The sequence below is a fragment of the Trichomycterus rosablanca genome, chromosome 9 (genome assembly GCF_030014385.1).
Source record: "Trichomycterus rosablanca isolate fTriRos1 chromosome 9, fTriRos1.hap1, whole genome shotgun sequence".
NCBI classification, from domain to species: Eukaryota; Metazoa; Chordata; class Actinopteri; order Siluriformes; family Trichomycteridae; genus Trichomycterus; species Trichomycterus rosablanca.
Genome location: NC_085996.1, coordinates 27,680,135 through 27,704,587, shown reverse-complemented (window position 1 = coordinate 27,704,587; position 24,453 = coordinate 27,680,135). Strand labels below are relative to the sequence as shown.

General features: G+C 39.4%; 1 protein-coding gene across 1 annotated transcript in view; it reads right to left on the bottom strand.

Moving 5' to 3' along the window:
- dsc2l (desmocollin 2 like) overlaps positions 1–24,453 on the bottom strand; it is a 38,348-nt gene that overhangs the window by 11,166 nt on the left and 2,729 nt on the right. The window contains exons 2-11 of the mRNA XM_063002186.1: positions 13,472–13,562; positions 12,061–12,266; positions 11,861–11,965; positions 11,215–11,370; positions 10,842–10,989; positions 9,596–9,750; positions 8,513–8,647; positions 5,980–6,165; positions 1,329–1,576; positions 1,068–1,210 (exon numbers count right to left, since the gene is read on the bottom strand). Of these exons, the coding sequence (XP_062858256.1) occupies positions 1,068–1,210; positions 1,329–1,576; positions 5,980–6,165; positions 8,513–8,647; positions 9,596–9,750; positions 10,842–10,989; positions 11,215–11,370; positions 11,861–11,965; positions 12,061–12,266; positions 13,472–13,562 (1,573 nt within the window). The remainder of the gene's footprint in view (positions 1–1,067; positions 1,211–1,328; positions 1,577–5,979; positions 6,166–8,512; positions 8,648–9,595; positions 9,751–10,841; positions 10,990–11,214; positions 11,371–11,860; positions 11,966–12,060; positions 12,267–13,471; positions 13,563–24,453) is intronic.

Sequence of the window (24,453 nt, the reverse complement as noted above, 5' to 3'; positions counted from 1 at the left end):
ATAATAGTACAACAGTAAAAAAAATTTCTTGCATTGTTTGGTGACTCCATATTCCATCTATGTTTAAAATAATCATATTTTATAAGTAATTCATAACAATATGGTTAAAATACATGTTTGTCATATCCCCAGGTTTTCTGTATCTACTGAGGGGCGGCACAGAGGCTAAGTGAGTAGCACAGTCGCCTCAAAGCAAGAAGGTCCTGGGTTCGATCCCCGGGCAGGGCGGTCCGGGTCCTTTCTGTGCGGAGTTTGCATGTTCTCCCCGTGTCTCTGTGGGTTTCCACCGGGAGCTCCGGTTTCCGGTCTCCTCCCACAGTCCAAAACATGCAGTCAGGTTAATTGGAGACACTGAATTGCCCTATGGGTGAATGGGTGTGTGTACGTGTGTCTGCCCTGTGATGGACTGGTGCCCCGTCCAGGTTGTTACTGTGTGCCTTGCACCCATTGAAAAGCTGTGATAGGCTCCAGCACCCCCTGCGACACTAATTGGTTAAGCACAGTGAGTGAGTGTATCTACTGAAAGCCACGGGAAGACCAAAAGTTAGTTCTTTTTTTCCCCCCTGTATGTCTGATAATAACTGACTGAGAAGATTCATCTCAACGTGCATTCCTGTTCCCTACTCCAAGTTGTTATTTGTTTATTTAAAAAATACATTTTTTGATAAATCATGTGCCCAGTGTTCTCATGCCTTTAAAATAAACTCCGTGCTGCTATATTTCATGTACTGTATTTACTAATTCTATGTTAAAAACTCAGTCCTTTAACTTTTAGTCCTGTTAATCATATACAACCATCTTCCACTGAGAAACATTGTAAAAATTAAACAAAGTTGGCTGAGATTGACCAATATACATTCTGAGCAGTTAAGTACGTGTGATACTACTACACACAAATGGCACCCATTCAGTGGAATGGCCCAGTTAAACTAGAACATAAACCAATCACACCAGGAGTACTCAAATCACCAGGACCATAAATGTGTCTTGAAAAGTCACCCTATACCAATTCAAAATAAGTGCAAAACATCTACAGTTGAATTAAAATCTTTTATCCTTGTACTCACTTTCATCCACGGCTTTCACAGTAATGTTGTATGTGTTATTGTAGACCAGAGGAGATTCCCTGTCGATGGTTTTCGCCGTTTTCAGCTCGCCAGTGCTCTCCATCACATTGATCCAGGAGCCTGGGTCAGTTATCTTATAATATCTGCAAGAAAAAAAAGCTCTTTAAATGGTTTCCTTTAAATAGTGACCCTCAGTGACAGAACGAACTATGTCCCAACAGTGAAAATCACAATTACTATACACCACACAAATGCTCTTACTTTATGCCCTTGCTGCTACTGGTCTCCGGATCTAAGGCCGAGTAGGTTCCGATCGTAGTTCCGTTAGGGATGTTCTCTTTGACTTTGAGGTGAAGTACGGATGGAGAGAATTCTGGTCCTTCGTCCTCGTTTTCCACGGTGATCTCCACTGGTGTTTTGTTCCAGACTGGGGTAGTTTTAACAAGAGGATTCTCATTACGTGCCATAACCTCCAGGTTCACAACCTTCTGCTTTTCATAATCCAGAGGCTATAGAGAAAAAAGAATGGACAAACTGTCAGGTCAAAGTTTTGTAGAATTTTTACTGGGGACAGTTTTCTTTTTGCATTTTCAAGCCATTTAATAGCATTAAATTATGCTACTGAAGCAGCAATGTTTAACGTTTGGTCTATGTTGTGTAACTGCAAGTAGAGTTTTTGCTTATATAATGTCAGGACAGTGGTAGCCTAGTAGGTCAAGCTTCGGGCTATCAATCAGAAGGTCTGGGTTCAAATCCTGGCTCTGCCATGCAGCCACTTTTGTGGCCTTGAGGTCCTTAACCCTCTCAACTCCAAGGGCGCCATACAATGGTTGACCAGGCACTCTGACTGTACATCTGTATACACTGATCAGCCATAACATTTAAACCACCTCCTTGTTTCTACACTCACTGTCTTTTTTATCAGCTCCACTTACCATATAGAAGCACTTTGTAGTTCTACAATTACTGACTGTATTCCATCTGTTTCTCTACATACTGTTTTAGCCTGCTTTCACCCTGTTCTTCAATGGTCAGGACCCCCACAGTACCACTACAGAGCAGGTATTATTTAGGTGGTGAATCATGCTCAGCACTGCAGTGACAATGACATGGTGGTGGTGTGTTAGTGTGTGTTGTGCTGGTATGAGTGGATCAGACACAGCAGCGCTGTCCCCTCTATTAGACACTCCTATCTAGTTGGTCCACCTTGTAGATGTAAAGTCAGAGACGATCGCTCATCTATTGCTGCCGTTTGAGTTGGTCATCTTCTAGACCAGTGGTTCCCAAACTTTTTCTGTCACGCCCCCCTTTGGAAGATGAAAATCTGTCACTGCTGATGCTCAAGCAGTTTTTCAGGTGTTCATCAGTAAGGATGGACCCATATTTAGGGAAAAGGCTGATTCACACATGTAGGTTGAGCCAAAACAGCTGTCAATCATGTGGAAGTTCCAAATTGTCCAGCAGAGGCCCTCAACTTCATATGAATGTCAGATTGTACAACCCCTGGCAAAAATTATGGAATCACCACTCTTGGAAGATGTTCTGTCAATTGTTTAATTTTGTAGAAAAAAAATAAATCACAGACATGCCACAAAACTATCATTTTTCAAAATGTCAACCTTCTGGCATTAAGAAACAATAAAAAAAAGAAACAAATATAATAGTTGTGGTCAGTCACAATTGCTTTTTTTAGATCAAGTAGAGGAAAAAAATATGGAATCACTCAAATCTGAGGAAAAAATTATGGAATCACTCTGTAATTTGCAGTTTAAAAACAAAACATCTGCAGCAGATTAGATTAGCTAATTATTCTTCAGTTTAAAAAGAGTGCTCACACCTCGGAGAGCTGTTGCACAAAGCAGATTGTCATGAATCATGGTTCCAACACAAGATATGTCAGTTGAAACAAATGAGAGGATTATAAAACTCCTTCAAGAAGATAAATCATTGTGGAATGTCGCAAAAGATGTTGGTTGTTCCCAGTAAGCTGTGTTTAAAATCTGGACCAAGTACAAACAAAATGGGAAGGTTGTAAAAGGGAAGCATACTGGTAGACCAAGTAAGACATCAAAGCATCAAGATAGAAAACTTAAAGCAATATGTCTTGAAAACAGAAAATGCACAACAAAACAAATGAGAAACAAGTGGCCGGAAAGTGGAGTCAATGTCTGTGACTGAACTGTAAGAAATCACCTAAAAGAAATGGGATTTACATACAGAAAAGCCAAACAAAAGCCATCATTAACACCTAAAAAGAAAAGAACAAGGTTAAAGTAGGCTAACGAAAAGCAATCGTGGACTGTGGGTGACTGGATAAAAGTGATCTTCAGTGATGAATCGCGAATCTGCATTGGGCAAGGTGATGATGCTGGAACTTTTGTTTGGTGTCTGTCCAATGAAATTTATGAAGATAACTGCCTAAAGAAAACATGTTAATTTCCACAGTTGTTGATGATATGGGCCTGCATGTCGGGTAAAGGCACAGGGGAGATGGTCTTCAATAAATGCCAAAGTCCACATTGAAATTTTGGACGCTTTTCTTATTCCATCAGTTGAAAGGATGTTTGGTGATGATGACTTCATTTTTCAAGATGATAATGCATCTTGCCATAGGGCAAAGGACGTGAAAACTTTCCTTCAAGAAAACATATAATGTCAATGGCATGGCCTGCAAATAGTCCGGATCTCAATCCATTTGAAAATCTCTGGTGGAAATTGAAGAAAATGGTCAATGACAAGGTTCCAACCTGCAAAGCTGATCTGGCAACAGCAAGAGACAGTTGAAGGCAGATTGATGAAGAATACTGTTTGTCATTAGTTAACTCCATGCCTCAGAGAGTTTAAACCATTATAAAAGCCAGAGGTGGTGCAACAAAGTAATAATGGTGCAGTGTTTTCTAATGATTCCATAATTTTTTCCTCAGATTTGAGTGATTCCATATTTTTTTCCTCTACTTGATCTAAAAAAAAAAGCAATTGTGACTGACCACAACTATTATATTTGTTTCTTTTTTTATTGTTTCTTAATGCCAGAGGGTTGACAGTTTGAGAAATGATAGTTTTGTGGCATGTCTGTGATTTATTTTTTTTCTACAAAATTAAACAATTGAAAGAACATCTTCCAAGAGTGGTGATTCCATAATTTTTGCCAGGGGTTGTAGGTTACAATTTCTCCACCAGATCAGCGCTGCTTTATGCGGACTGAGGCGTAGTCATGGTAACAAACCGCAAATTAAACAAACAGTGGCCACGTTTCATGTCAGTCCCGCTGATCTGTTTGAATGAGGAACTATCCCAGCGTGTACTGAGCGATAGCTGTATTGGACTCCCCGATCTAGACTCTCTGTCAGAATGAATCCGAACACACCTGAAAACACGGTTTGTTTATCGTCCACCGTGAAAAGAAATCCGACGTTAGAACATTGGTTCCGCGCTTAATTTCAGTCAGACGCGCCCCAAACCCAGTGACAGTGAGGTGTTTAAAAACTCCAGCAGCGCTGCTGTGTCTGACCCACTCATACCAGCACAACACACACTAACACACCACCACCATGTCAGTGTCACTGCAGTGCTGAGAATGATTCACTACCTAAATAATACCTACTCTGTGGTGGTCTGTGGGGGTCCTGACCACAGACCTGCACAAGGTGGAAACACATAACAGTGCTAGTGCAAAGGTGCTAGTCTGCGGCCATCCTCGAGTCGACCATTGTGGGGTTGGTTCAACTTGCAGAGTAGTAATTGCAATGGGGGATTGGAAACAACTAGATTTGGAGAGGGGGGGGGGAATCTACGATCACAAATAACCAAATAGGACCACTTTCTTTCAAATACTATTATGATTGTAATGTGTGGGCTGAGACTCAAGTTTCACAGTGATGCAGGATGTCTCTGTCCAAACACGCAGGAATAAAACCTGTGAGCTCAGACTCTGTTTACCGTAAACACCAGTGTTCCCATATTATTATTCTGTATTTCGTAATAGATGGGGATTAAGATGATTCTGCAAGAAACTGAACTAAATATGAGCCCAAAAAAATGATTGAATTGTTCTATAAATGTTATGTAAACATTCAACAGTTTTGCCCTGTCTTGGCAACCTAAAATAATTGCTTTTTAATTTAAACCTAGGGTTGCCAAATATTAGCCCAACCAACCAAAGCTTTTACAAAATTACGCTGATCCCCACAATAATACATAGTTACTTGGCAACCCTAGTTTCATTTAGCAGTTTATATTTACTATAGAAATGCATAACACAGCCATCATTTCCATATTGCTGGTAATATACCTTGTTTACTTAGGCTTATTTCATATTTATTTAATTTTCATCAACCGCTTTATCCTTGTCGGGGTTGTGGAGGGTCCAGGAACCACCAGGAAATTTAGAACCAATTTTTACTGTCTAATATTGTATTTATTATTATTATTATTATTATTAGGCGCTCGGGTTTTGCAGCAGTCTGTTATTCTAGCCCATTGTCCATTTTCGAATCTTAGCAGTGCTATCAGCCATTTGGTGTCTACACAGACATGACTGGCTATGTCTGAGAGAATCTGCCTTCTAAAGTTTAATGTCAGTTTAAATGCTTTCTACTTAAGCAGCTGCCTAAATAGGCAGTGGGTAGTAAGACATTTACAACGGCTTTTATGCAAAGCGACTTACAGTACTGTGACTGTATAATGTCTAAGCAATTGAGGGTTAAGGGCCTTGATCAAGGGTCCAACAGTGGCAGCCTTGCAGTTGTGGGGCTTGAACCGCTGACTTTCTGATTACTAGTCCAACACCTTAACTGCTAGGCTACAACTGCACAGCTCACTAGGTTATAAGACATACCCTTAATGCCTTTTTGTTTGATAGACATATTTTATAGGAGGTATAAAAATAATTACCTGCCCCTTATTTTCCTACCTTCATGACATAGAGCAGCCCTTCATTGGTGACTGGATCCGTCTTGATCAAGAAGTTGCCGGTCTCGTTTCCCTTTGTGATTTCATACACTGCTTTCCAGTTTGGGGTGTTCTTCAAGTCCTTATCTTGAACAGGGACCCTGAGGACCAGTACGTCAGCCTTGTTTTCCATCACCTTGCCTTTGTACTGTTGCAAAAACACATAAAACAGATGAACAGACTGCCCGTAAGCAGTGATGGCAGACAGATGAGGTTAAAAGCCCCTTAACTATGCGTACTGGGTGGAGGCCTTTTGTTCAGAACGTATGGATGAGTTTAGGGCACTTAAGTGTTTGAACTGGAAAAGCCTGTATTGCAGCATGTATATAAACTGGTCTTTTTCTAAACATCCTTTAAAGCAAATTTAAAGCATCCTTTTGAATTTAAAATCTCAAACAGATTACTGCACTTCAAAACAGACAGCTATACAATAACTGCACTATTCTTATTAAAGAGCCAACTATGTGAAGAAAAATCTGCATTTTTAACCCATCAGTGTTGTATGGTCAAAAATATAAGCACTAAACATGTAACTGACCCTTTACCCTAAATCAGTTTGGCTCTCGGAGTCCATAAAATTGTTAAGGAAATGTCGTTACTGTAGTCCGTGACATCGGGTGTGCCTTATTTATGCGTAGCTGTCTATTAAATGAATAGAGAGCATGCCTATGCAGCTTAACTGGCACACATACTGGGCAGATACTGGAGCACACCCAGAGAGAGCTTAGTGTAAAAGGTGTGGCAAAAGAAGAACTCTTGCCTTTAGCTCTCTCACTATTATTGCGGGTTGTAAACTGAAAACGTGAAGAGGGTCACGCCTTGCCAAGAGGCGCCAGATAAAGCTATTGCAGGATACTTAACAAAGTCGAGTGGAGAACGCCACACTCATCTGAATGACATTTGCCCCACAGTAATCTAAGCATTAGCTGTTGCCAGTGAATTGTGTGGGCACACAATTAAATAAAAAGTCCTTAATTCTCAAAGATTATGAGGGGATTTGAAAGTTCTTCCAAAATTTTGATGGGATTCAAGTCAGATTGGCTAGGCACCTTCACCTGTTTTGTAAGCCAGTATGTTTAGCTGTTGTAGGTTGTTGTCTTGCTGAAATATGCATCTTTTTTCCTTAATAAGTATTTTAACCAATAACAATTTTTATCTCAATTATGTCCCAATGAAAACACTTTTTTATGAGCAGCATTCATTTCTGGAACTTCATTCATTTCTATTCACGTAACCAAAAACAGAAGTGGTTGAATACAGGTTTCCCCTTACTGTATTTCAACGTGTTGTTAACAGCTTTGGGCAGAGGTAGCTCAAAGCTTAAAGTATTGTTAAAATATTACGTCATTAAGTCGATTTCATCCCCTGGTAAACACATGGGTTGTACATCGCACCAGACTTTATTTGGTTACGGTCATAGTTGGTTAACTCTCATAGTTGTATTAGCCTAGTTTTTGAATTGCCAACTTTTTATACAGTTTTATGCAGGTTACATGAAATCGGAGTGTGAGGCAGCTTATTTAACCTTAAAAACACTCAGAACAGCAGTTATACACACTAACAAAAATACAAAAGGGATTACGAGAAAATTAAAAGAATGTACAGATTTACACAATTTACACAAATTTAAAAAATGCTGTTTCTTACATTGACTTATTTCATTGCAAAACAATATGAAGCCAAGATATGTTTTTGTTCAGTCAACTTCATCTTATCTGTTAATATACATCAATTCTATTTCAGGCCTACAACAAATTCCAAAAAAGTGATGATGGGGGCAATTAAGGGTTTGTTTGTTTGTTTATTAGGATTTTAACGTCATGTTTTACACTTTGGTCACATTCATGACAGGATCGGTAGTTACTCATTACACAAGGTTCATCAGTTCACAAGGTTATATCGAACACAGTCATGGACAATTTAGTATTTCCAATTCATCTCACTTGCATGTCTTTGGACTGTGGGAGGAAACCGGAGCACCCGGAGGAAACCCACGCAGACACGGGGAGAATATGCAAACTCCACACAGAAAGGGCATGAACAGTCCCACCTGGGGATCAAACCCAAGACCTTCTTGCTGTGAGGCGACAGTGCTACCCACTTAGCCACCGTGCTGCCCTTAAGAGCTAGTAATAAGGTTAAAAAAAATAAAATAAGAAACAGTAATCATGTAATTGGCGATTGTAATCATGATTTGGAACAAAAGCAGTATCCACAAGACCATAAAAAAACTTTTCAACAGAATTCGAGAGAATGCAAGTCAAAGTAAAGAAAGGATTTTGTTTTTTGCATTTTTAATACTGTTCCAACTTTATCTGATTTGGGGTAGTAAAATGTATTAGGGCTTTAAAGATAATTACCTAAAATTATATATCATATATAACAATCAATAAAACAAAACAACAAAAAGCACTTTTTGGGGCAGACTAATTTGTCTAAATGATTTGAGGATAAACATCAGATTGATTAAAAAGCTAATCAATAATACAACTTACCAATGTTTCTGTAAAGGTAGGTGCATTATCGTTGATGTCAGTCAGGGACACAACAGCCACTGCTGTGTTAAAAAGACCATTAGGTTCACCACCCATGTCCCTGACCTCTATTGTAACGTAAATGTTTTCTTGAGTCTGGGAGAGCGGGACAAACAAGACAATTGTAATCATTTTAATGTGACTGTTAAAAACATTTATGTAAACATACCAAATATAAAGATGCTTCAACCTAAACATTAGTTGATGTACTGAGACATTTGCAGATCAGAAATTGTGTTATATTTATTAAAATATTAATTATGAAAGTAATTTCGTGCCTGCTACCTCTGTGCAAATGGAAAATGCAAAAACTACTTAAATAAACCTGAAACATCTCATCAGACTCTGCTGCTAATTTACAAAAGTTGTCTAATTTACAGTGGAGGAAACACACCTTTTGCAAATACGTCTTTACATTTTATACCTGCTGCCCTGTGGGCTAGCTGGGCATATGCGGAGTTTAAATATCCTGACATGTGACATATTTTACCCATTAAATGAATGGCTTTGACAGCTAGATGTCTCTATTAAGGCCACTCATGCCACCCTTCAAGGTAATCCAAGAACATTTCTGCAAGATTTACACACTAAGGTTTGCACTTTGCACTGAGCAAGGTGTAAGGGTGGATACAGAGTAGATGTAAACAAGCTGAGCAAAATGTAATATTTCATTTTTGAAGATCATTGGGCAATATTTATAGACATTATCTTTGGATAATGCTGCTACCACTATTCTCTCTCATACATATACTAATATATTTATTGATAGCAGTGCATTTTGAAGGCCTTTTTACATGTGCTAAATAAGAAAATGTATATTTAGTGACTCCTACTGTAACAAATACTCAAAGTAAAGTCCCAATTCATTACAGATGTTGATCACAAATTGAACGTCTGCCTTAGCAGTTCCTGTTTGGCTACACCATCCTGAACGGCCTCAGAGGATTTTACTGTTTTGAGTTTTACTGTTACTGATTCTTTGCAAATCCCATCCTCTCAACAACCAAAGTATGAGCGGTTAGAGCATTCAAAGCCAGGAAATACCTCTCTGTCCAATGTGTCCGTGAGTGCAGAAATAATTCCACTATATGGGTCAATTTTAAAGAGGTCCGTGCCATTTTTGAGCGAGAATTTGAGCTTGGCGTGATCTGTGGTGGGGTCATCCTTATCTGTTGCATTCACTCTTCCTATACTAGTGCCTAGACATGAATTAAACAGAAAAAGTTATTCATTATTAAACTGTACATGAATCATTATTATACAGTATTCAGCCCAATACCCCCCACAATCAATCTTCACATACAATATACATATATACATATCCATTTAGGTGGATCATTCTCAGCAGTGCAGTGACACTGACATGGTGGTGGTGTGTTAGTGTGTGTTGTGCTGGTATGAGTGGATCAGACACAGCAGCACTGCTGGAGTTTTTAAATACTGTGTCCACTCACTGTCCACTCTATTAGACAATTCTACCTAGTTGGTCCACCTTGTAGATGCAAAGTCAGAGACGATCGCTCATCTATTGCTGCTGTTTGAGTTGGTCATCTTCTAGACCTTCATCAGTGGTCACAGGACGCTGCCCACGGGGCGCTGTTGGCTGGATATTTTTGGATGGCGGACTATTCTCAGTCCAGCAGTGACAGTGAGGTGTCTGATCCACTCATACAGCACAACATACACTAACACACCACTGCCATGTCAGTGTCACTTCAGTGCTGAGAATGATCCACCACCCAAATAATAACTACTCTGTAGTGGTCCTGGGAGAGTCCTGACCATTGAAAAACAACATAAAAAGAGGGCTAAAAAAGCATGCAGAGAAACAGATGGACTACAGTCAGTAATTATAGAACTACAAAGTGCTTCTATATGGTAAGTGGAGCTGATAAAATGGACAGTGAGTGTAGAAACAAGGAGGTGGTTTTAATGTTATGGCTGATCGTTGTGTGTGTGTGTATGTATATATATATATATATATATATATATATTATTATGGTTGAGGCAGGGATCCATTAAAAAGAATTTGGCCTCCCCCACTCCCTTAAACATAGCCAATCATGTCTGTGTAGATGCCCAGCTGGCCGATAACACAGCTCCAAATCTCAGAGGTGATGACCGCTTCGCCACCCGAGTACACTGTGTTTCCTTATCTGACTCAAAAATCACCCCAAATGCCTGGTTACTGTTGAGAAACTGCTGCCTTTAAGGTAGAATATTAGCTTTGATGGTCAGGTGTGTGTGTGTTGGGCTGGTAGCAGAGTACTGTATTTTGTTTGTTTCTTACCTGGGTTGCAGTGTTCCTGCACTGAAAAAAACAGTGAGTTTTTCACAAACTCGGGAGCGTTGTCATTTACATCCAACACAATCACAGTGACTGGCAGGAATTTGTCTCTTTCCTTATTGGTGAACCTGTCCATGGCATGGGCCCTGAACTGAGGAAGAAGAATTGTAGGTGAGTGATTTGGTCTGGGGTGCTATAAATGTACAAACTTTGGTTTCGGTTCTTTACACATTCTGAACTAACTCACTAAATCAATTGGGAACGTCTGCAGAGTACATGGGGCTATGATTAAAATATAGATTTTTCCTAATACAACTATTTAAATCCACTATTTACAGCCCATATTGTCATACAAGTCTCTAAATGAAGAACTCACAGTAAAGTTTGGGTACATTTCACGATCAACAGGTCCGTGAATTTTCACCAAGCCGGTCTCCTTTTCCACTGTGAGCAGACGTATAGGGGGTTCGGTAATCCCAGGGCCATCGATTGTATAATAAACTGTGTAATTTACATTAGAGTCTGATGCAATCTGGAATGAAAATAGAAACATAGCAACAGAAATAGGTTTTAGTTGAAGGTATAAAAAAAAATAAGAGTAACTGAGAAATTGCAAATAAACAACACTGCTACAGACGGAAGTTTTTTAGTAGCCAATAAATGAAAGAAATGGTGTAGTAAAGAGAGAAATTAGAGACACTGCCATCCCTATCATTGCTCTGAATTTTTTCAGAACAGCTCTTCTTGTAGACTCCAGTGTACAAAAGTGATAGCCAACAGCCTGGCCACTGCAAAGTGCCAGTACCAAGCCCAGATTAAATAAGGAGGGTTGTGTCAGGAAGAGCATCTTAAAAACTATTTAGGTATCAGGACGAGAGCAATCCACTGTGGCTACTCCTAAATGCAAGAGCAGCAGAAAGAAAAAGAATATGGTTCCAAGTTTCAGACACTGGTCAATGTCTTTGATAGCTCCTACTGCTCCAAGTTTATAAAGAATAATAACACACAACAGAGGCTCTTACCACTTCTACATCCTTGGGAAATGGTCCAACGTCATTCTCAACGATATTGAAAGGCGGAGGACTCCACCTTCTCTTGAAGCGTTTGTGAACTACATTGCTGGATGTCTAAGATAGAAATAGAAATCAGACCAAATCATTTTTGTTAATTAATGCCCAACTACTGGCAAGAAATAAACATCTTACTAATTCTGTAGTTATACCTGACTCTTGGGATCAGTGGAGGACAGCTTGACGTGTACTTTCCACCTTTGATGTTCTTCATCCCGCACTTTTATCCAGAAATATTTGCCGCTGCCTGGTACAGTTGTGACTTGGGCAGTAGAGACAGTACCATCTCTCTGTATGGTAAAATCAGGATCAGTGGAGGTCAAATGAAGATGTCTGACCCCACAAAGAGCCAGATCCACTGTGGAAAGAGAATGAAATGTACAAATCAAATAACTGAACATAGATATGCATTTTTACAGTATACTATGCAATAATAACATATGCTTTACAAAATTCATGACTAAAATATTTAATTTATGGAAACACCAACAGAAAATGGTTATAAAATCATCCTTGTAACATCTGCATTTGATAATATTGTTAGAATAGACCATTCTAAGGGCGATTTCATACTAGCACTTTTAATTCGTTCATGGGTCAGCCTGGCCCAGCGCACTTTCCTTATATGCACAGTTTCCCCTCTGAGTACACCAGTCCAACTAAATTTACAGATATTTTAAGTGAGCTAGGGTACAGACCCCAGATGAGTGTTACAGAAAAATGTTAATTTACACTAGAAGCATTAATACATAATCAATTATTACGTAGAAAATGTAGATACGCTTAGGACATTTTTGCCAGTAGTCATATTCCAATAATACGGCTACAATAGAATGTTAACAAGGTGTACGCATCACTTGCTTTGTATGACCTCCAAAACCCAGTTCTAGCTGGTTTAGACCAGTTCCTGTATTCTAGCTAAGAAATCTATAACTCTTTTTTTAACAGTGGACTCTCCCACTGCCTTATAAGGTCACCAAAAAGTATAAAAAGATGTTTGTTATAATTATCGTTATCGCACACACTGAGCCTCTGTGTAAGACTCTGTTTGTGTGATCTCTTCTCTGCAGACAAGAATAAAACTTTTATACTCACAATCCAGAGGTATTTCTAAGGGTTTTTCCTAACACAAAAAGATGAAACACTAAGACATTTATGTTTTCTTCAGTCTTTGATTGAACAAGATGACTTATTAATAGATCTGTGGAAAGGACATTCAACACAAGTAACTACAACTTACATAACTGTTCAATTTGTATGCAAACACTACTTTAATTGGAAGGTTTTATGCAAACAGCTGATCAAAGTAAAGGTGCATTGGGAAAATACACAATGCATCAATGAAGTCAACAGTACTGAGAATGATAAAGAGGTTCTTCTTTCCCACACATTCTACATGTCGTTAAAGGGTTGCGTATTCGAGCCTGGGCTTTAGACGAACTGTATCAGTGTTTACACAAGCCTGCACTGTTGATGCCCTGCCCCAAATCAGCCCAGAATAAATACTGGCTATAGGCCTGAATATTTAAACAAAGAGCTTTTTTTATTTGAGTAAAAGTTTACCTTTACAGACAACATAACCAGGCAGCATCTTCTCAGGAACCTGGGCTTGGACATGTTTCTGGACACACGACTCTCCAGAATAACACAGCAGCTGAAAGACAGAAGCGCTAGGTTCAGTTTTGGCTCACATCCTGCAAAGACTTGTATTTAGCCTTAATCCCACTGTGCATCTGCAAACTATGCGTGTATAACTGGTAGAACGATTCTGCATCCAGCTCATAACAATGGGTGTGTTGGTTGCTCATTATAATGACACAGAGCTTATTTAGCACAAAACAAGCTGTGACTCTATTATGTTAAAATCAAGGCTAGTCAAAAAGCAACTGGTTTGAGGTTAGAATAATTAAGGTGCATGACTTAAGAGAGCAGGTATTGTAATAAAGGGAGGTACTTTCCATCTTTTGTTGTTAAACTAGTTCTTTCGGGTTTTATGTGAAATGTGATGACTGTGCTGGAATGCATCTATCAGTGTCCATGAAACACCACTTGCATCTTATCCAAACTATTTCTGTAAAGACATTCGAATGCTATACTTATGACTCAAGTTCTGAAGAATTGATAAACTCATTTCATTTTTGTTATACTATTGCTTTATCCTGGTTAGGGTCATGCTGGGTCCATTTTCGTCTGGAATCATTGGGAGTAATGCAGTAACACCCCCCGGACAGAACGGTAACTTATGAGGCGTTCTTCCCTCAGACCTAACCAATCACATCTGTATGTAAACGCCTGATTGGACAATAACAGTGCTGGGGTTCTAACCCTGGATCCCAGTGGTGGGTGGTAGTGGACTATATGCTAAATAGGAGGTAAAAATAAGATACACTCCAAGTTCACGATAAAATATGACATTTAAACCACACACAACATACAACCATTTATTCTATTATGCAGCATAAAAAAATCTGTGTTCCTAAATAAGTTCTTTGGTGCAGCATTAGACTGAGTACAGCCAAATTAATCCATTTGTAAATTTTTAAAGTCATGTAAAATTTATGATTCATTAAAACTTAACGTGTGGGGGGGGGGGCTGCGGAAGTGGCACAGCTGGTGAAGTAGGTGCCACACAGTGTAACGGTTATGTGGGCTAGACGGACAGGAGGGGCGGACACACACGCAGAGATGTAATAAACTAAACTATATTTATTAATAAACAAAAGACAGGCACACCAAGACAAGATAACACAGAGCTAACACATGGAGGTTAAACAAACAAAAGGCTAATGGACGGGCTAAACCAAGACTAAACAGGCTACACAGACTAAACAGGCTAACGAACAGGCTAAACCAAGACTAAACAGGCTAAACAAGACTAAACAGGCTAAACAGACTAAACAGGCTAACGGACAGGCTAAACAAAGACTAAACAGGACTAAACAGACTAAACAGACTAACAGGGCTAACGGACAGGCTAAACAAAGACTAAACAGGACTAAACAGGCTAACGGACAGGCTAAACAGGCTAAACAAGACTAAACAGGACTAAACAGACTAAACAGACTAACAGGGCTAACGGACAGGCTAAACAAAGACTAAACAGGACTAAACAGACTAACAGGACTAAACAGACCGGATGAAACGGCAAGGAGCAAGGAGCAAGGAGCAAGGAGCAAGGAGCAAGGAGCAAGGAGCAAGGAGCAAGGAGCAAGGAGCAAGGAGCAAGGAGCAAGGAGCAAACAGTCACCAGAGCAAACAGAGTTACAATGAAATAGTCTCCAACCTGCCCATTGCCCCAGCTCTCCTTATAAATGCTCCTTGATGAGGAGCAGCTGGGGCTGATTAGCTCAGGGAGCCAATCACCTGTGAGGCATGGCAGGGGAGTGAGTGTGCACACAGAGAAGAGGGGTGTGGCACATAGGAGCACACCGAGGCTAGCAGTGTGACACACAGAAACATGGTTTCCCAGTCCTCTCTGTGTTGACGTAGATTTCCTCCCTAATGTGTAATGCAGAGACAGACTGGTGCACTATACTTAGGGCCCTACTAAATTCACAAGAAAATGTACTTAATTTCACAGACCTCCTTTATTAAAAATCCCAGATTTTTAAAGAAAAGTGCCACATTTCACATCAGTTGTTAAATAACACTCATGAATTGGTAGCTACAATACACAGCACAGCCTACCTTAAAGGCTGAATGTAAACCTAGAACAATCAGCGACAGTCTTGAAGATGAAAATTATCATCCATGTTTTGACACACCCTTTCTGTAGGTTGAATAGGTTCATAATAGGTTGGGAGTTTTCCGAATTCAGTTACCCGAGTAGTGTTTTTAGCTGCTTTACACTTCGACATCTTGGACACTTTGACTAAGCGATTGCTAACTTAATTGCCATAGGATTGCTAGGACCGCCTCATAGTGCAATTTAACAAGTAAACGACCCAGATGAAGCATTAGATGAACATGTATAAACATTTTTATTGATGTTTTGTTCACTTATTGGCCACACTATTCAGGGCAGATTGCTAATACAGGGTAGTCTCATTTCTTTAAAACATGAATATAAGAATGTGTAGAAAACTTGGTCAATTAATGGCTGAAATAAATGTAATTGAAAAATCAATTAGATAAAACACATTTTATGCTTCCAAATTTGTGGCCTTTCAAATATTAGCATGTAAGTGGCTGTGTCTAAAGACATGGTTAAACAGATTTGGTGTCGAGATACATGGCCAGAGGCCTACTCAGAGCCCTGACCTCAACTTTATTGAACACTTAAGATTGGAATGCCGATTGCAAAACCAGGCCTTCTTGTCCAACATCAGTGCCTAACATCACAAATATTCTTTTGACTGAACTGGAATAAAGCTGTTACAACACAAAAGTGAAGTAGGTACCTTCAATTTAATGCCCATGGTTTTGGAACATGGTATTTAAAGAGATCAGGACCACTACAGAGCAGGTATTATTTGGGTGGTGGATGATTCTCAGCACTGCAGTGACACTGACATGGTGGTGGTGTGTTAGTGTGTGTTGTGCTGGTATGAGTGGATCAGACACAGCAGCGCTGATGGAGTTTTTAAACACCTCACTGTCACTGCTGGACTGAGAATAGTCCACCAACTAGGGCTGGGTGATTTTCACAATTAATTCGGTTAATTCGAATGAACGTTTTCACCCAATGTTAGAAATGTGACAATCGCGATTGTTTACATACTTTTAATTTTAATTAAAATAATTAAACTAAAACAGTAAATGGAAGACAACAAGTGTCATACACGGTAACGGTTAGATTCAGTAAAAAGGAGCGCAAACACAATCGGAAAAATGAGACACACGAACAGAGGAGTTTAATTAAGATTCACTGAATTGAACACAGCTGAACTGAATCAAAACTCCGGAGCCGATGAACGCGATCAGGATTGGCTGACCGGGGACATGTGATAATCACGTGACAGTCTGTGAGAGCATGGGAATTGTAGTCTATATTGTTAGAAGCAGATCTTAAGACCTCCATCCACCCCCCAATCACAAGAGGACAAAATCAAAGCTGAGCTGAGTGATTACTTGATGCCCCCCAGTGTAGATACTGATACAGATTTACTTCAGTGGTGGAAACATTAAACAGGCTCGTGTTCCTTTTAAGAAACCTGTAAAGAACTTGTGTGGTTTTGCACTTTTCTTAATGTAAGGAGGTTATGCAGCACTTTATTTAAAGTGAGTTGTTTGTGAGTTATTCTTATAAAGGATATAGCTAATTAAGATTTATATTTTGTTTTAATTATTGTTAATTTTTTTGTAATGTCAGTTATTGTTATAAAAGTTTGAGTTCCTTGAAAGGATAATTATCGGTGGTGCTGTTAATATTTTTGCACTTCTGCGTCTTTTAAATTAAAATGTAAAAAAAAAAAAAAAAAAAAAAAAAAATTTGAGTCTTTTTTCAATTGCATTATACAATAACAAAAAAAATCTAAATCGTAATCGAGAATCGGTAATAATTAAAAAATAATTGAGATTTTTTTTTTTTTTTTGCAAAATCGCCCAGCCCTACCACCTACCAAAACAATCCAGCCAACAACGCCCTGTGGGCAGTGTCCTGTGACCTCTGATGAAGGTCTAGAAGATGACCATCTCAAACAGCAGCAATAGATGAGCGATCGTCTCTGACTTTACATCTACATTTTCTGCATTTAGCAGACGCTCTTATCCAGAGCGACTTACAGAAGTGCTTCCATAGTAAACATTTCATTTCTCAAGTTGTAGTAAACAAGTCGAAGAACACAAATCTGCTGAAACCTGTTAGAACCAAAGTGTGCAAGAGGAAGCTGTCTGAAAGGGATGTTCGGGTGCTAACCCGGATTGTATCCAAAAAACATAAAACCACGGCTGCCCAAATCACGGCAGAATTAAATGTGCACCTCAACTCTCCTGTTTCCACCAGAACTGTCCGTCGGGAGCTCCACAGGGTCAATATACACGGCCGGGCTGCTATAGCCAAACCTTTGGTCACTCGTGCCAATGCCAAACGTCGGTTTCAATGGTGCAAGGAGCGCAAATCTTGGGCTGTGGACAATGTGAAACATGTATTGTTCTCTGATGAGTCCACCTTTACTGTTTTCCCCACATCCGGGAGAGTTACGGTGTGGAGAAGCCCCAAAGAAGCGTACCACCCAGACTGTTGCATGCCCAGAGTGAAGCATGGGGGTGGATCAGTGATGGTTTGGGCTGCCATATCATGGCATTCCCTTGGCCCAATACTTGTGCTAGATGGGCGCGTCACTGCCAAGGACTACCGAACCATTCTGGAGGACCATGTGCATCCAATGGCGGTGCCGTGTATCAGGATGACAATGCACCAATACACACAGCAAGACTGGTGAAAGATTGGTTTGATGAACATGAAAGTGAAGTTGAACATCTCCCATGGCCTGCACAGTCACCAGATCTAAATATTATTGAGCCACTTTGGGGTGTTTTGGAGAAGCGAGTCAGGAAACGTTTTCCTCCACCAGCATCACGTAGTGACCTGGCCACTATCCTGCAAGAAGAATGGCTTAAAATCCCTCTGACCACTGTGCAGGACTTGTATATGTCATTTCCAAGACGAACTGACGCTGTATTGGCCGCAAAAGGAGGCCCTACACCATACTAATAAATTATTGTGGTCTAAAACCAGGTGTTTCAGTTATTTTGTCCAACCCCTGTATATACATCTCTTAAGTACTAATGTGTGGAAAGACATGTCAGTAGAAGCAAAAATTCGCTAGAAAACAGGGTTTTTACAGACTGTTTACAGAGAGGCTGCAGCTTGTTTATTAGATATTATGGGGAAGGATTATTTTTAAGTTTTCTCATTTTTTCTCCTGCATGACAATATTCAGCAAGGGACACCTACATTAAAACCATAGCAAGCAATTTGGATCTGCGAGAAAATTCCCAAATATGCGAAACTAATAAAATAATATTTGAGGGGTCTATACAAGTCGATAAACATGTTCACATGCAAAACATTTAAAAAATATTTTCACAGATTGATCACAGATTCTGTACACACATGCACATTACAGCAAAGCACTTGCAAGTGTATTCAAATCATTTCAAAGCTGTTTAATTAGGACTGTTGTAAACTATTTTATTTAGCTACTTGTGAAGTGTAAGCCTCCACCTGTACTTACATGTTTGTTTGTTTTGTTTGTTTATTTTATTGTTTAACGCCATGTTAACACATTGGTTACATTCATGGCAGGAACACTGACGTTTTTTATTTATTTATTTAGTCATAGTTTTTGTTTCATTTTTGTTTTATTTATCTTCATATGCGAGTCCTCAGTTTTATATTCGTGAATGATTGGTTGACTGAGGGGTGTACTTACATGTAAAGGACTAGACCTTTTCTGAATACCCAAACATTATCCAATCCTGTTTAATGCCTGTTTAAGCCATGTCAGACTGTGATTTCAGTGGTCCAATATAGTGTATAAAGTTAATGATCCAATGAGATTATTTTAATAAATCTCATACAGATTACACACATATTATTGTTTAACAACAGACTTGTTTATTTACCACCATGTCATCCATCCCAACAATACATTGGCATAATTGGGTCAATGTTATGCATAAATGAAAGGAAATTGGAGCCATTTATTGGTTTAAAAAAAGCCCATTCTTCAAATGGAACATTCGACATAATCTAATCATTTTAATCTAATTACAATTTAAGCAATTAAAATTTAATCTAATCAACTGCTAGGTGCTAACTGCTAATATTTTGTAGAACCAAGTTGCAGTACATTATGAGTTTTGTGTCCTTTGACATCCTCCTGTTGGATTTTAAACTGTGCAATGCCATTGGACAACTTTACTTTTTAATAGATACTATAGTATTATAAAAGAAGTCAATCAAAAGGGTGAGAGTTTGAATCCCAGCTCTGCCATGCTGCCAGTGTTGGGCCCTTAAGCAGGACCCTTAACCCTGCTCCAGAGGCGCTGTACAATTGCTGACCCTCCGCTCTGACCTATGCGATATGCGAATAATAGAATAATAGAATTTTCTACAAATTATTCAGGATAAACCAACAAATAGTTTTTTGTTTTTATTTTTAAATGTTTTTGTGCATAACATTTACAGCAAATTAACATCTCATACAGGGGTTGGACAAAATAACTGAAACACCTGTCATTTTAGTGTGGGAGGTTTCATGGCTAAATTGGACCAGTCTGGTGGCCAATCTTCATTAATTGCACATTGCACCAGTAAGAGCAGAGTGTGAAGGTTCAATTAGCAGGGTAAGAGCACAGTTTTGCTCAAAATATTGCAATGCACACAACATTATGGGTGACATACCAGAGTTCAAAAGAGGACAAATTGTTGGTGCACGTCTTGCTGGTGCATCTGTGACCAAGACAGCAAGTCTTTGTGATGTATCAAGAGCCACGGTATCCAGGGTAATGTCAGCATACCACCAAGAAGGACAAACCACATCCAACAGGATTAACTGTGGACGCAAGAGGAAGCTGTCTGAAAGGGATGTTCTGGTGCTAACCCGGATTGTATCCAAAAAACATAAAACCACGGCTGCCCAAATCACGGCAGAATTAAATGTGCACCTCAACTCTCCTGTTTCCACCAGAACTGTCCGTCGGGAGCTCCACAGGGTCGATATACACGGCCGGGCTGCTATAGCCAAACCTTTGGTCACTCGTGCCAATGCCAAACGTCGGTTTCAATGGTGCAAGGAGCGCAAATCTTGGGCTGTGGACAATGTGAAACATGTATCAGGGCTCTAGAGTGCGACCAATTTAATCGCACATGCGACCTAATTTGTCAATGGTGCGACTAAAAAAAAATCTCAGGTCGCACCGGTGCAACCAGGCTTCCGAAGGAAAAAAAAAAACAAGACACACATTAGGCCAATAACATGGTCTAAACCAATCAGAGATGGTGAAGGGCGGGACAATATTGTAGCGGCGATATGTAAGCAACATTCAGCTCAGCCAATCAGAATGCAGCACCAGGTTTCTACATGTGCGTTCGGATGTTCTGCAGTTAGTTTAGTTTTGTATATGAGACTTGCCGGATGTCCCCAGAATGGAAGTTCAGGTTCTGGAGCTAGGCAGTCTAAAGTGTTGTAACGCTCACCGAAGTCCTGACTAAACAGTTAAAGTGACTCGACCCTGTCGTGTGCCTTTATTCCCACACCTCCACCACCGCACAGCAAAAGACCCGCAGCATCCCCACCGGACAGCGGCTAGGTGAGCCGACCCTCTAGTAGCAAGTGGCTAATGCTAGCGAGTAAAAGTAAAAACACAATATTTTCGTTAATAAAATATAAAAATAACTAAAAGACCATAATATATTAGAATACATGTAGTCAAAATACACAGTGAGTGCACTGCAAGCGATTTTGGAAATCTGTGTAAAAGATTCAGTAAAGCAGATAATATAATGCACTGCATTTAAGATTACACTCTAACACTCTAGAGCCCCATACACACACACACACACACACACACACACAAACCCACACATATATATACATATAATTTTAAATATACACACACACATAAATAGATATACACACATACATACACATTTACTCTATTATTTTATAAAAAATAATTGCTATAATTAGAATATTATACTATAATTAACTGTAAAGAGCATGGGAAGACCATGGCCGGCAATAGTGTATTTGTGACTGGTTCTAATACATTTTGAATTGAAAGGCTGAAAAAACCAAAGGCATCTATAAAACACATTACATGCGGCGATAAATGCACTGTCCAAGTGTCCCCTCTCCCCACTGCCTTTCAGCGGCAGGCAGTAGCAAACAGATCATCAGACAAGGCCATGTTGACCAGATTGTTAGTTAATTACAAGTCAATATTGCCTGTATGGACAGTGATTTAAAAAAAAAAAAAAAAAAAAAAAAAAAGTGAACCTGTAAAACTGCGGTGTTAAATGCGATGCAGTCGAAAATTTGGGTGCACCTAACTTTTGTGCTGGTGCACCTAAGAAAAAAAGTTAGGCGCACCAGTGCAACCAGTGCAAAAAGTTAGTCTAGAGCCCTGTGTATTGTTCTCTGATGAGTCCACCTTTACTGTTTTCCCCACATCCGGGAGAGTTACGGTGTGGAGAAGCCCCAAAGAAGCGTACCACCCAGACTGTTGCATGCCCAGAGTGAAGCATGGGGGTGGATCAGTGATGGTTTGGGCTGCCATATCATGGCATTCCCTTGGCCCAATACTTGTGCTAGATGGGCGCGTCACTGCCAAGGACTACCGAACCATTCTGGAGGACCATGTGCATCCAATGGTGGTGCCATGTATCAGGATGACAATGCACCAATACACACAGCAAGACTGGTGAAAGATTGGTTTGATGAACATGAAAGTGAAGTTGAACATCTCCCATGGCCTGCACAGTCACCAGATCTAAATATTATTGAGCCACTTTGGGGTGTTTTGGAGAAGCGAGTCAGGAAACGTTTTCCTCCACCAGCATCACGTAGTGACCTGGCCACCATCCTGCAAGAAGAATGGCTTAAAATCCCTCTGACCACTGTGCAGGACTTGTATATGTCATTTCCAAGACGAATTGACGCTGTATTGGCCGCAAAAGGAGGCCCTACACCATACTAATAAATTATTGTGGTCTAAAACCAGGTGTTTCAGTTATTTTGTCCAACCCCTGTAAGTAATCAACATTTGGGAAGCTAATAGTGTTAAATATTGAGTGGATATTGAATATTACTTAGCCAAACAAAAATACAAAGTAATATTACAAAATGGAAAAACCACTCAAATTATTTGTATATGTGAAAATTTTTCACTTTTTTTTAGGTACCCCTTAAATATGTCTGTTTGATATAAGGTAACTAGTATTTACATTGTTCAAAAGTTCATTTCACTGTATTAGATTGTATCTCAAAATAGTAGACTTTAAGGAGCAACTTTTTTTCAGTTTTTATTTATTGATTTTTTTTAGATAAGTATTGTTTAAAATGTCCATTGTACATTAACATGTGTGCTACCAAGAGATTGTTATAACAGTCATCAACAAAGCGACTGTTACGACTGTTGACCTGTTTTCACTTGTGTGAATGAAATGTTTACAAGCCTCCTCTTGTTTGCAAGCCACCGATCAAACCTCTGTATTTATTAAGTATATAAAGGCATCTGCGTGTACTGCGTGTTTAATGCAACCTTCAAATCTGGCAATATATACTACTATTCATTATTGTTTACTTTAGTTGCAAGGCCTATAACAGGTCAAAACTATGCATTCACCTTCAGTAATTAATAAACTGGTTTCTAGCAAGGTTGCTAAAAAAAGGCTGTCAGTGATGTTCAGACAGGTGAAGTAAATCATCTTAAAAATTTATTGTTTAGTATTTTAACGTCATGTTTTTCCACTCTTTGATTACATTCATGACAGGACAAGTAGTTACCAGTTACTCAGGAATCAGTTCAAGTCTTAATGTCAAACACAGTCATGGACAATTTTGTACCACCAATTCATTTCACTTGCCCGTTTTTGGACTGTGGGAGGAAACCGGAGATTCCAAAGGAAACCCATGCAGACACGGGGAGAACATGAAAACTCCACACAGTGCTACCCACCGAGTACTCATTGTACAAATGATACAAAGTCAACACAATTGGTTTCATTCAAAATTTTAACTCATTATGATAAGTGTCCCATTTGTTTAAACTGAATGTGCTATAGATTCCTTGGGTGTTTGGGAAGCTGCTGGGGAGAAATAGCAAAAAGTGTTAGATGCAATTTAACATTAATATTTGGAGGTAATATATGCACATTTTTCTCATTCACACCTTAAAAAGGCTGATCTCTAGGGCAAAATATGCTGTCTGATTATCAGTAAGTACTAACTAAGATTGTATGTTACTATTTATACCGCTATATAAAGTGGATATACACCCCCTGTTAAAGTACCAGGGTTTTGTGGCATTCAAGCCCCACCACTACCAGTCTGTCACTGTTGGGCCCTTGAGCAAGGCCCTTAACCCTCAATTGCTTAGACAATATACAGTCACAGTACTGTAAGTCGCTTTGGATAAAAGTGTCTGCGAAATGCTGAAAATGTAATGTCCAGTGTTCCTAATGGAACCCTGACCAAGATAATCAATCAGAATCAGAATTAACCATTCACTTTCAAATAGTAGTCATTGACACCTGCCATCAAATAAAGTGACTTTGGTTAACCCCATATAATGTTCAGTCGTTCTAGTAGGATTTGCCCGATTTTACAGCAAAAGCCACGATTCACAAGGAGCTTACAAAGTATTTAAGAGTTCTCATTGTTGAAAGGAACATGTCAGGAGAAGAGTACGAAATAATTGAGGCATTACATATACCATGGAACTCCATATAAAAAATAAAGAACAACAGTGACGTTACAAAGAACAGGACGTCCCTCCAAATTTAATTTAAAAGACAAGAAGACAACTAGTCTGGAAGGCTGCCAAGAGGCCTAGAGCAACATTAAAAGAGCTGCAAGAATTCCTGGCAAGTACTG